This window comes from Grampus griseus (genome assembly GCF_964374135.1).
Source record: "Grampus griseus genome assembly, chromosome: 17".
Taxonomy (NCBI): domain Eukaryota; kingdom Metazoa; phylum Chordata; class Mammalia; order Artiodactyla; family Delphinidae; genus Grampus; species Grampus griseus.
In genome coordinates this window covers 19,043,461-19,056,746 of record NC_139011.1, presented here as the reverse complement: position 1 = coordinate 19,056,746, position 13,286 = coordinate 19,043,461, and the positions used below count along the sequence as shown (strand labels likewise).

The 13,286-nt window shown below is 40.9% G+C and overlaps 1 protein-coding gene across 1 annotated transcript in view; it reads right to left on the bottom strand.

Annotated features, from left to right (window-relative positions):
- ENPP2 (ectonucleotide pyrophosphatase/phosphodiesterase 2) overlaps positions 1-13,286 on the bottom strand; it is a 107,799-nt gene that overhangs the window by 19,751 nt on the left and 74,762 nt on the right. The window contains 7 exon segments of the mRNA XM_082674440.1: positions 1,333-1,384; positions 4,404-4,588; positions 5,709-5,796; positions 5,961-6,048; positions 8,731-8,858; positions 9,563-9,594; positions 12,852-12,977. Of these exon segments, the coding sequence (XP_082530566.1) occupies positions 1,333-1,384; positions 4,404-4,588; positions 5,709-5,796; positions 5,961-6,048; positions 8,731-8,858; positions 9,563-9,594; positions 12,852-12,977 (699 nt within the window).

The window sequence follows — 13,286 nt, the reverse complement described above, 5'->3', positions numbered from 1 at the left end:
AGAGAGAACCGGGAGGGTGGTGATGTAGAAAGAGAAGAAGAAAAAACATGAAGATCTTTATAAAGAGGGGAAATAAGCCAAGTAAATAAAATATTCCACTGGTTTCCTCAACCTTTACTTAATCAGATTGGAAATGGCACGTACGATAAATAGAACCATATGTAAGCTAATAACTCATGTAACGCTCTCACGAGAATTTGACTACGTGCATCTTTACTGCATGACTTGGGCTGCTGTGCTTGATCTCTGTCTTCTTTTTAATACACTTTTGGTCATTCCCTTGCTGTTACAAGATGCTATCCCACCTGCTGTAGTAACCTGTGTAGGAGCCTTTCCATCTTCTTCTAATCTCTTCTAATTTTCCTGGGATTTCAAAACCAGAAGGAAGAGCTTATGTGGTAGATTGCATTATTGTTCCTAATTATTTACTGCTCTTTTGTAAAGGATTATATACTTCTACCCATTGCCAAGTGACTTGTAGGACAGTGTCCTTGTGGAAAGAATATACTTCCCTACTCCACTGGTTTCATGTGCCCTACTTTCACCAATGAACTGGGAATGGAAGTGACAGATGCCTCATCAAAGCAGAAGTGTTGAGACCCATTGCCTGGTTCTGCCATTCCTCTTTTCCCTCTGCCACGAGAAGGGCATATCCCAGCTAGGGGCTGCTCCTTCAGCCTAGATTCCAGAATAAAAAGTACACATGGGGCAGAGCCACACTTGGCCTATAGTCAGCATCCTGAAATATGAACAAGAAATGCACAGCCCACTGAGATTCTCTTTTTTCATCACAAGCTTGCAAAAGTTGACTAATACAGGAGGGTTATTATTGTACGTAAAATAAGAGGAGAATGAGTTAGGGCTCAAGATAATCCTTCTTTGAAGAGAGATTTCTGATTTGGTTCCTTCTGTACATCCCTTCCCATAACATACACACTGACTCTGCAGGTTGGTAAGCTTCAGTAGAGGTACCAGCTGTTACCATTTATAATTGTGACTTCCATTCCCTTCACTGAAGTCCCCATAAGCACCTTAACTTATGACCCATCAGATGCACAATGGTATATTTAATCCCTCTGCTTTTCAGAGGGCTTAAAAGCTATTGAGGAAAAAAAAAGGTAATGGAACTTTTCTGACTTATTACACAGCTGGCAACCTGTGTACATAGAATAAACTAATACCTTTTGCCAGATGGTATAAAAATCACTTTGCAATCCAAATTCGAATTTTAAAAAATATTGTGCTTACACTATGAAGTAAATAAGAAGTCTCTCCAATTTTTGGAAGCTAGAAAACAAAATTATCTGGTTGTTTTTTCCATCAACTCCTTACCTTCTGTAGACCCTTTTATATGAAGGCGTTTGTTGAGTTCATCCAATTTGTTCTTCATGTGTGAAAACCAAAAAAAAAAGAAAAGAAAAGAGAAGAGAAAGCAAATCAGAAACGTTTTTTCTTTCCAGCACCCTTCTCTCTATTTAGTACCCAGCTAAATTCAAAACAGGACCCTAAACTTCATCAATACCATAAACTCTGCAGAGTATTTACTACTTTATCTCAAAATGAAATTTTAGGCTCCATTTCCTAGTGATCTATGGTCACGAATATGTTATTTAATTTCTCCATGATTTTGTTTCCTTTCCTTAAAAGTGTGGATAATCACGGTACCAACCTCCCATGTCGACAACGACGATTAGGGCGCATATATGTAAATTAATTCGAATATTGCCTCAATATTTCGGATTAATCTCTAGGTACACTAAAGTGATTCCCAAACCAAGTTATGAAATTGCTCTTTCTAAAGCTGAAACATAATGACTCAGCAGTTCTGAAAAGTCACGGCTCAGCAACTCCATCTCCCACTATATATTCTAGAGACACTCTAGCATATGTCTACAAAAAGACATTTGCGGTAATGTCTACTGCAGCATTGTTTGGAAGAACTAACAATTGGAAATTACCAAATGTTCTCAAATAGGAAACTGAATAGAATCGTGATGGTATAATTATATAATTAAATATTAATTATTAATGGTAAAAATGAATGAGCTAAAACTTCACATATTAATATGCATAAATCTCAAAAATACAAGGATGAACAACTAAATGCAGGATACATATAGTATAACAGCATTTACATAAAAATATAAGATATCCAAAGCTATCCCATAGGTTATTTTAGGGAACTATATACTAAAAATTAGTTAATACATTATTTAAGAGATACATATGTATGGAGTGAAAGTATAGAGGCCTACATGAATTATATACACTATATTCAGGATATTAGTTACCTTTGGGGTAGAAAGGACGTGGGATTGGGGTGTGGGATGTCACATGGAGTATCCATTCAATCTGTAATGTTTTCTTTCTCACAATGTGTGTATTGAAGTATTCATTTTATTAATCTCTATACCTTTTCAGTATGTCTGTATTTATTTTTTAAGAAAAGGAAAATAGTCTTTTGGAGAAACCCATTGACAAAATAAAGATGATCTAGAACCCCACTAAAACGGCTTAAGGTAAAATAACCAAAATATTTCTTGCTTCGCAGAAGAAAGGTAATTCAGAAAACAAGATACAGCTAATAGATGCCTCTAAAAATATAACTAGAATTCACTTCAAAGACCACTTCCTGTTGACTTTGGCAACTCAACTCCTCCAGCTGAGGTCTTAGAATTACCTACTTTATACTAATTAGCCCTGTTAGTTCTTATCAGGAGCTAAAGTAGGAAGGATTAATAAAGGGAAGGAGGTAGGGAAGAAGAGCAAACTTCCTCCCATGGTGGGCGTCCCACACTGTGGCTCCTAGGCCCCAAGGAATCCTAGAAAGTAGCAAATGGTAGGGGAGGGGGATAGACCAGTGGGAAAATTATTTTCCATTTTTATGAGGTCTAATAGAAAGATCACACATTTGCCTGTAATAAAACCACACAGGCAGGGCTTCCCTGGTGGCACAGTGGTTGAGAGTCCGCCTGCCGATGCAGGGGACACGGGTTCGTGCCCCGGTCCGGGAAGGTCCCACGTGCCACGGAGTGGCTGGGCCCGTGAGCCATGGTCGCTGAGCCTGTGCGTCCGGAGCCTGTGCTCCGCAACGGGAGAGGCCACAGCAGTGAGAGGCCTGCGTACCGCAAAAAAAAAAAAAAAAAAAAAAAAAAAAAAACACACATGCAAAAATAAAATTGCTTTGATTTGTGTTGGAACCCTCTCAACCACTAACCAGTGTTAGTGGTAACACTGGTTGTATCTTGCTGTCAGAAGCACTGATGGGCAACTCTAAAAGGTCTTTGATCAATATAAAATTCAATAAGCAAATCATTACTGAACATGTGTAGTTTGCTTGTTTCAATAACTGTCCAAACACGAGGTGCTGGGTGGTCCCTATCTGCACCCCCAACGCCTGCCCGGCCACACCCTTCCTTACCCTGCTCTGTGCCCTGGGAGACTGATCTCTAGGGACTCATCGGAGAGCAAGCTTGCCCTCTAGCAGGGCTCCAACAATGAGAGGTACCAGCGGGGGATTGGGCGGGGTGGATTTACTCCCCCAGCTTCCCCTCTACCAGGTTGCAGTGCGTTAGCTGCACCCATCTACCAAATTCCGACGTTCCTTCCTATATAGCTCTTTCTCCATGTGCCAGTAACTGCTCCCTCCCATTATTGTTGAGACCTAGGATTGGTACCCTATTAGCCCCAGGGTACTTCAGCATCCCTCACTGATTTCCCTCTACCCTGCCAGCCTTTGAAACAGTCTTCTCATTAAACGTGATTGAAACAATCTCTTTAAGCCTTCTTTAAAAACCTCTTCTGCATGGGCCATCTGTTTCTTATTGGAACCATGACTGATACACATGTGATCCAGGTTGAAAAAAAAAGAAAAAAATCATTTTGGTTGGGAATTGTGATTCCACAGAATAGCATTATGAATTTTACTTTTTTTTTTTTTTTTTTTTTTGCGGTACGTGGGCCTCTCAGTGTTGTGGCCTCTCCCGTTGCGGAGCACAGGCTCCGGACGCGCAGGCTCAGCGGCCATGGCTCACAGGCCCAGCCACTCCGCGGCATGTGGGATCTTCCCGGACCAGGGCACGAACCCGTGTCCCCTGCATCAGCAGGCGGACTCTCAACCACTGCGCCACCAGGGAAGCCCTGAATTTTACTTTTTGTTCTTCATTATCTATCCCTGGGCTGTCCAATGTGGGAGCCATGAGCCACATACGGCTCTTTAAATTTAAAGTCACTAAACGAAATTAAAAACTTAGTTCCAAGTGTTCAAAAGCTACATCTGACCAGTGACTACCATTCTGGACAGTACAGATATACCATTCATATCATCACAGAAAGTTCTATTGGACAGCACTGCCCTACACCCAATAGGCTCCTCCATGATAAACATGAAAAATTATTTTTACCTTTGGCTCTACCTTATCATCACAGGTACAGCCCAGGTCAAAATCAGACTGAAGGTACATAATCCCTGGGTAGCTGGGTCTGGTAACTTCCTCTGGCATGGTTGGTCTGAAAGTGTTAGTACGCAGGAGATGGTTCAAACTTCCATGAGTCCCATTATTAGGAGCTGGTTTCAGTCCCAGGAGATCTGACGAGAAGAAAGAAAGGAGCCAGGTACTTTGTAAATATTTTTGATGAGGTATAGGGAGAGTCAAAGCCATTCACCTTCCAAGGGCCTGAAAACTTGGAACACAAATTAGAATAGCATAAAACCAAATTTAGACTGTAGGCTCGCTTCTTACTTCCAAAATCATTCTTGCCTGATCATGTCTTGGCAACAACTTTCTGAAATAGTATGTTCATTGCTTGATTATAAAGAGAGACATTTCCAAAAAGACAGAGTGAAGAAATAGGGCCTTACTTAGCTACTGCCTATGTCTGTGATAGTTACAACCCAGGACCATCAGCCTCAGTATCATTGCCTTTCTGCTTCTCTAAAAGTCTAAGGAGACTTTTCTTCCCGAATTTTGAAGTGGGACTTATAATCAATAAATAACCTCTAGTCTGCCCTCTCATGCACTCCACAGAAGTACGGGGACAAGAGGAGGTTTTGGCCTTGTGCCCTAAAGTGCCGCTGTGAAATGAACAGGCTGATTTCACAGCAAGTGAAATGTTTGCCAAGCGAGCATACAGTGACTTGCCTAAGCTGAGAGGTGGGGCAGGGGAGAGCCAGCAGCCAAGATGGGAAAAGAACCCAGGAGACCCGACTTTCAGACTCCCCCTCTAACCACCAGACTGGCACTCCCTTACTAAATAGGAAAAGTTGTCCTCACTCAGCAACTAGAAACTCAAGGAAGAAAAATAATTAGGCGTACATAAATAGCTGGCCAGGATACAAGTTGGCGAGATTTTAACTGGGCGGCAATGGGAGAGATGGAGGTGGGAGAAAGCTCTGTGTCGAACTCTTGCTTTACCCAGCCTCTGACCATTGGTGTCAAACTGTAATGCTATGTTAGATCAGCCAGAGACTGCCAACAGCAACACTATGAAAACTCCCCGTTAGTCAACTGTTGAAGGAAGACAAAGAAGCCTTAGAAGGGGATGATATTCTGTCTCTTGAACCAATGGGCAAATTACAACATTTTTTGTGTGTGAAAAGATGAGGTGATCCCAGAAAACAGACACCTCATTTCTTTCTCCGACATTGAAAGAAGTTCATACGTTAACTCAAGATTGTTTTCTTGGTTTTGATGAAATAAATGACTTACCACACATAACATTGTAAAGTTCAATGTTTTCAAACGGAGGCACTTTAGTCTTGTACTTAAATGTTGGGCCATAACCTACGAAAACAGTCTTCCAAAAGAAAAGAAAACAAACAAAACAATTAGGCATTGCTAATATCTAGTAGCAACCCTTCCTCGATTTATAAATGCTTTGCAAGCTTCACTCACAACACCATTCCCATCCCTTCTTGGAGTCACTAAAACACACTTCGATTCACAGTTCCAGGAGCATACCTGCATACTGTTGACCTTGTTATCAAATCCATGGTCTCCCTGGAAAAAACATTTTCCCGATGGTTTCTTATAAACATCCAAAGGTTTCCTAGAGTGAAACAATTGTACAATCAGTCAGGATTTCTCATGAAATCATTCTGATTAAAAAAAAAAAAAAAAAAAAAAAAAAACCAGTGCACAAAAAATATCTCTAAGGAGTGGATCTTACAAGTATATTCTTCTCATTGTAATTGCATCATTCCTGTGGTGACGAAAACATGATGCTGTTCTTTTGCCCCAAGTGCTTTTGCTTTGACAATCAGCCCAGGACAAATTGGGACCTGAAGTCCTGGTCCCCTCCTCATGCCTCGTGCTTGCACTGAGCAAAGCCCTGGTCACAGGTACAGACACACCTTGTAGATACTGCACGTTCAATTCCAGACCACCACAATAAAGAGAACATCGCAGTAAACTGAGTCACATGAAGTTTTTGGTTTCCCAGTGCATAGAAAAGGTATATTTACACTATACTATATTAAGTTGCAATAGCATTTTGTCTAAAACAACAACGCACATACCTTAATTTAAAAATAGTGCTGTCAGAAAAATGTCACCTATAGACTCTCGATGCAGGGTTGCCACAAAGCTTCAGCTGTCTGCCTATGTGCTTCACTAGCTCCAGGACTGTAAGACTCTCCACTCTGGGGCCGTGTTTGTCTGGTTCATTTCTACATACCCATCACTATGCTCCATGCTAAGCACACAGTTGGCACTTTAAAAATATGTGATTTTAATCAGTGAATGGAGATCTGTACTCTATAAAAATGTTTGCATACAAATTTACCTGTCTACAGATTTACCTAGTAATACCACTAGAGAACATAACTGAGTCATAAGCTTAACATATGTAATAGTGGCATAGCTAAGAAGAGCCAAGCCTCACCTAGACAGTACCTCTATTTAGAAACAGAAAATGGAAACCTTGCTCTCTAGACATCAAAAGCATCTGAGCTTCCTTGTTGAGACAGGAAGATACCTTTTGCTTAGAGTCATGCAGCACTTTTCCAAAACACTTTCATGTTTATTAAGACAAATATTTCCTAAGTACCTATAGGTACATTGCACTGAAGTAAAGTGCTTGGGGGAAAACAAAGAAATTAAACTTTGGGGTCTTTGCTCTTAGGAAAAGTACTTTCAGCTCGGGATAATAAGATATGTGCATATAATAACTCAACAGTGCAAGACATAAGTTGAAAAACTTTACTGCTAATTAAAATGCCTGGCTTTGGTCTACACTAATGTGCTCAACTATCTTCATCTTTTACTTAACTCCTACTCAACTCCCAAGTTTTCTTCATCGAAACCTACAAATGGTACAAATTTGCTCATTCTTCCAAACCATCCCATACTTAGCCAAGCCATTTTGGTCACAGTTTTGTAACTTTTCCTTGAAGACTCCCCATGTCTGTTCTAAATGATCTCAATAATTTCTAGTTTACATGCATATCTCTTCACAATCCTACATATTTCACTTTATGTACACCCTGACAGTTACAGTAGGATATTTGTGTATTTGTCACATGTGTCTCTCTAGATGTTCCATACTGACTCAAGCTCTTAGAGGACACACATTTTCTTATTATCTTCTCTCCCTTGTAAATTCATTCAAGTACCAAGCCAGAGTACATCTAGTAGTTGTTCAATTATTGCTAAGTTAATTAAGACTGAGTCTCAGCACTTTTTTAAAGGAGAAAGTCAGAGCAAGAGTGAGTGGGGGACTTCCCTGGTGGCACAGTGGTTAAGAATCCGCCTGCCAGTTCAGGGGACACGGGTTCGATCCCTGGTCCGGGAAGATCCCACATGCCGCGGAGCAACTAAGCCCGTGCGCCACAACTACTGAGCCTGCGCTCTAGAGCCCGTGAGCCACAACTACTGAAGCCCACATGCCCTACAGCCCGTGCCACAAATATTGAGCCCGTGTGCTGCAACTACTGAAGACCCCGCCTAGAGCCCGTGCTCCGCAACAAGAGAAGCCACCGCAATGAGAAGCCCGCGCACCGCAACAAAGAGTAGCCCCTGCTCACCTCAACTAGTGAAAGTGCATGCGCAGCAACGAAGACCCAAAACAGCCAAAAGAAAAAATAAAAAAAGAGTGAGTAGGAAAGGGCTACCCCCAGGTCTGTGTGAAAGTGATTAAGCTTTGGATAATTAACTCTTTGGAACTGGTTAGAGCTTCCAGACACATCCTACATCAGATTCAAGAGCAAGGAATAGTCTCTTCCATATTGGAGAGTCTTTTGTAGTTCCAAACAAGGCAAACATCTGAAATATTTAAGGCAATGTAAAACACGCCTCTGTTCAGTAACAGAGTAACAGAGGTAACAGAGGTTTCAAGATTAACAACATTTTCTGAACTCTTCTATAAATGTCGCTACAAGCTAAGTTTCGTCAACGGAGGCCAAACCTGTCCAGTGTGGTAAGGCAATGTCCCAGGCATATGTTTGACTTACTCAAGTAATAAGAATAGAATGTAAATTTGAAAAACAAAACAGAGAGACAAACACACAAAGATGCACTGAGAGGCTACAAAGAGCCACCAAGATGCTGAGACCAGGAACACAGAGATGTATTGTCTCGGGGCTAATTGTTTATCCAGCACACAAACTCTTTGCAAACGATGAGATTTCCAACTGAGATTTCTTTTTATAATGGCTAAGGACCTTAAAGCACTCCAGCTGCCAAAGGGGCGGTTATGAAGCTGAGAATCAGGGACAGCCTATCCCCAAGTTACCTTGCAACGTGCCATCTTCGGTCCACCAGTAAATGGATGTCCTCAATTCTTCTGTTGTTGGCATAGTGCAAACGTTTGGGAAGGTGCTGTTTCATGTAAGGCTTAAAGTGCTGATCTGGTTTTTTACACTGAAATAGAAATGGATATTGAACTTCAGATGGAGTGTCTTCTAGAAAAGTCCAAGACATTCTCTCTAGAAAGAGGAAGGAGGTTTTAAGTCAAACGAAAGGCTAATTACTGAATAAATGGCATTTGTCACCCCTATCAAATGATAAAAGCTGAAAACAAATAGATTCAAAGGGGAACAGATAATGTTGAAGAAGACATAGAAGGTTATCAGAGGGGAGTTAGAAATTTTTAAGATACATTCCTGACTCGCGAGACCATCATGAAGAGCAGCTCAAACTCCAAGGCTTTTCCCAAATGCTTCAAATCAAGGAATGGGACGGTGGGGTGGGAAGGGAGGAGAAGGCATGTTCAGGACCATGTGATTACAGTCTCATGTGCCTTTAAGGTCTCTATCCCGGATGGGAAAACTGTGGAACAGGGTGGTGGGCAGATCTGGTTCAGAAAGAGTAAGGATCTGTTTAATCATGAATGAATACTTTTCAGCCCTAATGGCAAGGTCAGATACTCTCATTTTGTTTTGTTACCAAGACCATTAGGGAGCCTGCAGCTGTCCATGGGCCAGAAAGCTCTTAGGGAAACAAATATACAGGATGGCAGGGCAGTGAGGAAAATGTTCCTCTCAGCCTACAGGGGAGTTGAATACAGGAGATGAGTGTGTGGAAGCTACTCCAAAGGCAGAGGCCTGGTGACATGCAATACTCACCGTGAGATTAGCAATAATGACTTTAGGGTCATCTGTTCAAAGAGAGAAGGAGAAAGATTTCAAAAGAGTTGACAGTAATCACTGAGAGAAATCATTTTTGCAGCGAGACACTCGATTCTTTTTTTCTCTCCAAGAAGACCTATCACTTTAGATTTTGTGTAAAATATATGTAAAACTGTGTGTGGGTATTTAAAATTTCAGTAAGTGAAATGTATCTAAATGAGAGGGACAATTCCTATGGTAAATGGCCCTGCTAGGTCCAAGTCAACCTTTCCGGAAGGGAATTCCTCCTTCCAGAGCACTGGGGTATTGCTGGGTAAATTGCTTTTTTAAAATTCTCCCAAATGGTCCCTCTGGAACCTGGATTGAGTTTATTTGAAATTTAACATCAGGAACTAAACTGGGCATTTGGGGCTTTTAATGTAACTTCCTATGTATCTGCAGATCTTTCAAACAAGCCATCATCCACTTTTAAGATGAATCTTCTAATCCCTTATTTTTTCTAAAGGGAATTTTTTTCCTCGGTAATATCACAGGTCTAATTACATAGGTGGCTGCCCCTTTCCAGTTGCAGACACACACACGTATGCACCTTCTTTATTTTCACTACCAGCAAACAAAGGATATTTTAGTCAATACCCTGAACTAGCTAAAAGCAAAACTATGTAAATGATGGCTGTGTATAAACTGTGGACAGGATTATATTATCTGATGGTCCCCTTTTGGCGGGGGGGCGGGGGGAGAAAGAGGAGATTGTAGATTGGTTGCATTTTGTTTTGTTTTCCAAAAATTTGCTTCAGCATGTCATTATAGAATCAGCAGAAAAGGAAAGCAGCGTTCAGAAGAGATACCGACAGCCATGAGGCAACCGTCCCTGGACTATAAACATCAGTGGAGCAGGTCATGTCTCTGTCATTTGCTGCTGCGTCCCCAGGGCCTGGTAAGCACTCAATAAACATTTGTTAATAAATATAAATAAATATTTGTTCATGTTTGGTGCAAATGCATGAATAAGCTTGCCTTGCAGCATAAATATACACTCTTCAAAGACAATGTTCAGCATCTTAGTTCTAAAGCTATGAAATTCGAAGATAAAAAAATGTGGATTCCCTTCTCCTTAAATTGGGGTCAAAATTGAGTTGCATCTTTCAATGACACGAAAATAAGTAATAATGGTAGCAATAATAATTAACCCAAATTGTGTCCATACCATGTTCGGTCTCTGTAAGGGCTTTGCAGGCACTGTCTCTCTGGTCATTCACAACTAGTCTGCTGGAATGTAGGTGCGATCAGAATCCTCACTGAGCCAATTGGCATTTAGAAGGTGGAGGCGGGGGACGAGGGGAAGGTGCACACTAGGACCCTGCTGGCAATCTGACTGAGCAAAGCCATGCTTTGAACCTCTACATTCAGTGACCTCATCAACCACAGTCCTCAAAGGGACCAAACAGAATGAGTTCATGTTCTTCGATAATGAAGAAAAATAAATAGCACAGGGCAGTCTTGTGCTCAGATAAATCCCAGAGAACTTCTAGGAAATAACAAATGCCTGAGTCCACGTGTGGGACACCAATCCTTCAATTCTGAAATACTCAGCCTTCTCATGCTAACAGCTCCCAGAGAGCAGGGGAGGCCCCCAGGACAGGGTAGTGGTTAAGAGTCAGTTAAGCATCTGGGTTTAAGTCCCCGCTCTGCCGCTCACTGACTGTCGTCCTCTTAGCCGGTTACTTCACCTCTCTCTGAGCCTTGATTGCCACTGTTTATAAGAGGAGATGATAATACCTAACACACAGGCCACTGGAAGGATTCAATAAAATGTGTATACATCTGGCTGAAAGAGTGATGTGACGAAAACATCATCGTCATAACTACCATTTACATAGCTTGACTATGTGCTAAACACTAATCTAAGTGAGATGTAGGGAACCTCTCATTTAATCTTCCCCCAAATCCTTATGGTACAGATGAGAAGTCTAAGGCACAGAGTGTTTAAGCAGCTTAAGGTCACAGAGTGAAGCAGCTGGCAAACATTTGAACCCACACATCCTGCCACCGTTGTTTTTGCTCTTAAACACCTCGCTCTCCCATCTCTCATAAAATGTATGAACGTGTTTTTTTAAATACAAGACATTTAATTATTGGTAGTTATCATTTCATTAGCCTTAGGAAAGTTTTCCTTCCACCCCTAAAGCAACCTCCCCATTACTTTTACTGATGTTTTGAAATACTTTTCAAAATAGACAAAAACTTTCTTGCATAAGTCCTAGAATGCAAATGCTAGATCAAGAGGTACCGTAGTGACTCTGGGCCACTCTGGCAAGGGCCTGCCTAGCTCAAGGGAACAGAGAAGACAGGACACAGAAGATAGAAAAGGAACGGAAAAGAGAAGGCAGAGACACCAACGTTTTGTTTATTTCACAGCGTTGCCTGGAGCTGACCTTGGAACAGTTCCCATTTCTGTTGACTCAGTAACATCGTTTGGGAAAAACTTAATTTTCCAAAGCTTTATGCTTGGTGCCAATGGTTTCTTATTCCCAAGGCTAAATATGCTAAAGGATTTTTTTCTTCCCCAAAATGCAGCATGCCTCCAATAAAACTATACACGTCTCCAAAGCTAGGTGGTTGGGCAGCATGTAAAACATCTTAGCCCATAAATCAAAGCTCTCGTCAGTGGCATATCATAACTCAAATGTGTAAAACAGAAGTGATAAGATTATTCCTGTTTATTTTATTTCTAATCTTTCAAAACAGCTGCCACTTTCCAAGGACTTAATAGTTTCTCCTGCTGCTTTCTGTCAATCACTTTTCTAAAGGTAAAGAGTTCCCTTCAACCAGGCTCCTAGGAAGGTTTAGGGTCTGAGGGCACTTTTGCCAACCCTGTCATGGACTCCCTCACTTGAGCTAAAGAGTAAACCTGAACCTCTTGTTGGAAAGTTTGTCTCTTGTAAGCAGAAGTTTATGGTTATACACATGACTCAAATTAAGTGTATTTTTCACATGATAAAAACAAGAGCAAATATTTACATAATGCTACCAGGGGCCAGGAACTATTCTAAGTGATATACATAGATTCATTTTCACAACAACCCTATGAGCTAGTTGTTATTTATCATCCCTTTTTTCAGATGAAAAAAACTGAGGTTTAGAATTTCAATGACTCGTTCAAGTTCACTCAGCTGAGCAGCAGAGCTAGGATTTCCACCCAAGTAGTCTAGCTTCAGAGAATAAGCCCTTTCTCACTCCACTAAATTACCCTTCTAACAATTTAGTATTTTAAGAGTCAACTTACATTTAGCATTATTGCTAAATTTGGGTCGAATTCTTCCTAGAGTTCCTGGCACTAAAGTAATGTCATCCACATTAGTTAGGTAATTGCTCAAGAATTCGGTTCTATCACATGTGACATCTTCCATTCCTAAGGGGAGGGAAAAGAAAGTATTTTCAGGCAACTGTAAAATTAAAATCTCCACACAGACACTAAAGGTAACATTCAGGCCTCTCCTTAATTCGTTTTTCACAACTTAACATGAGGATCCCTCTCTTTTGAGGTTTCTTAACTTGACTTTGAATTGTTGAATGTTTCATTATATAATCTTTTCATCAGACATTGCTTTAGTCATATCATCTTGCAGCACTAGAAGGCTGAAAATGCATCATCTCAATTATATTTTAAGTCATTCAGCAAGACCAGCAAGATAAAGGAAGTAACTGTGACCTTTAAAAA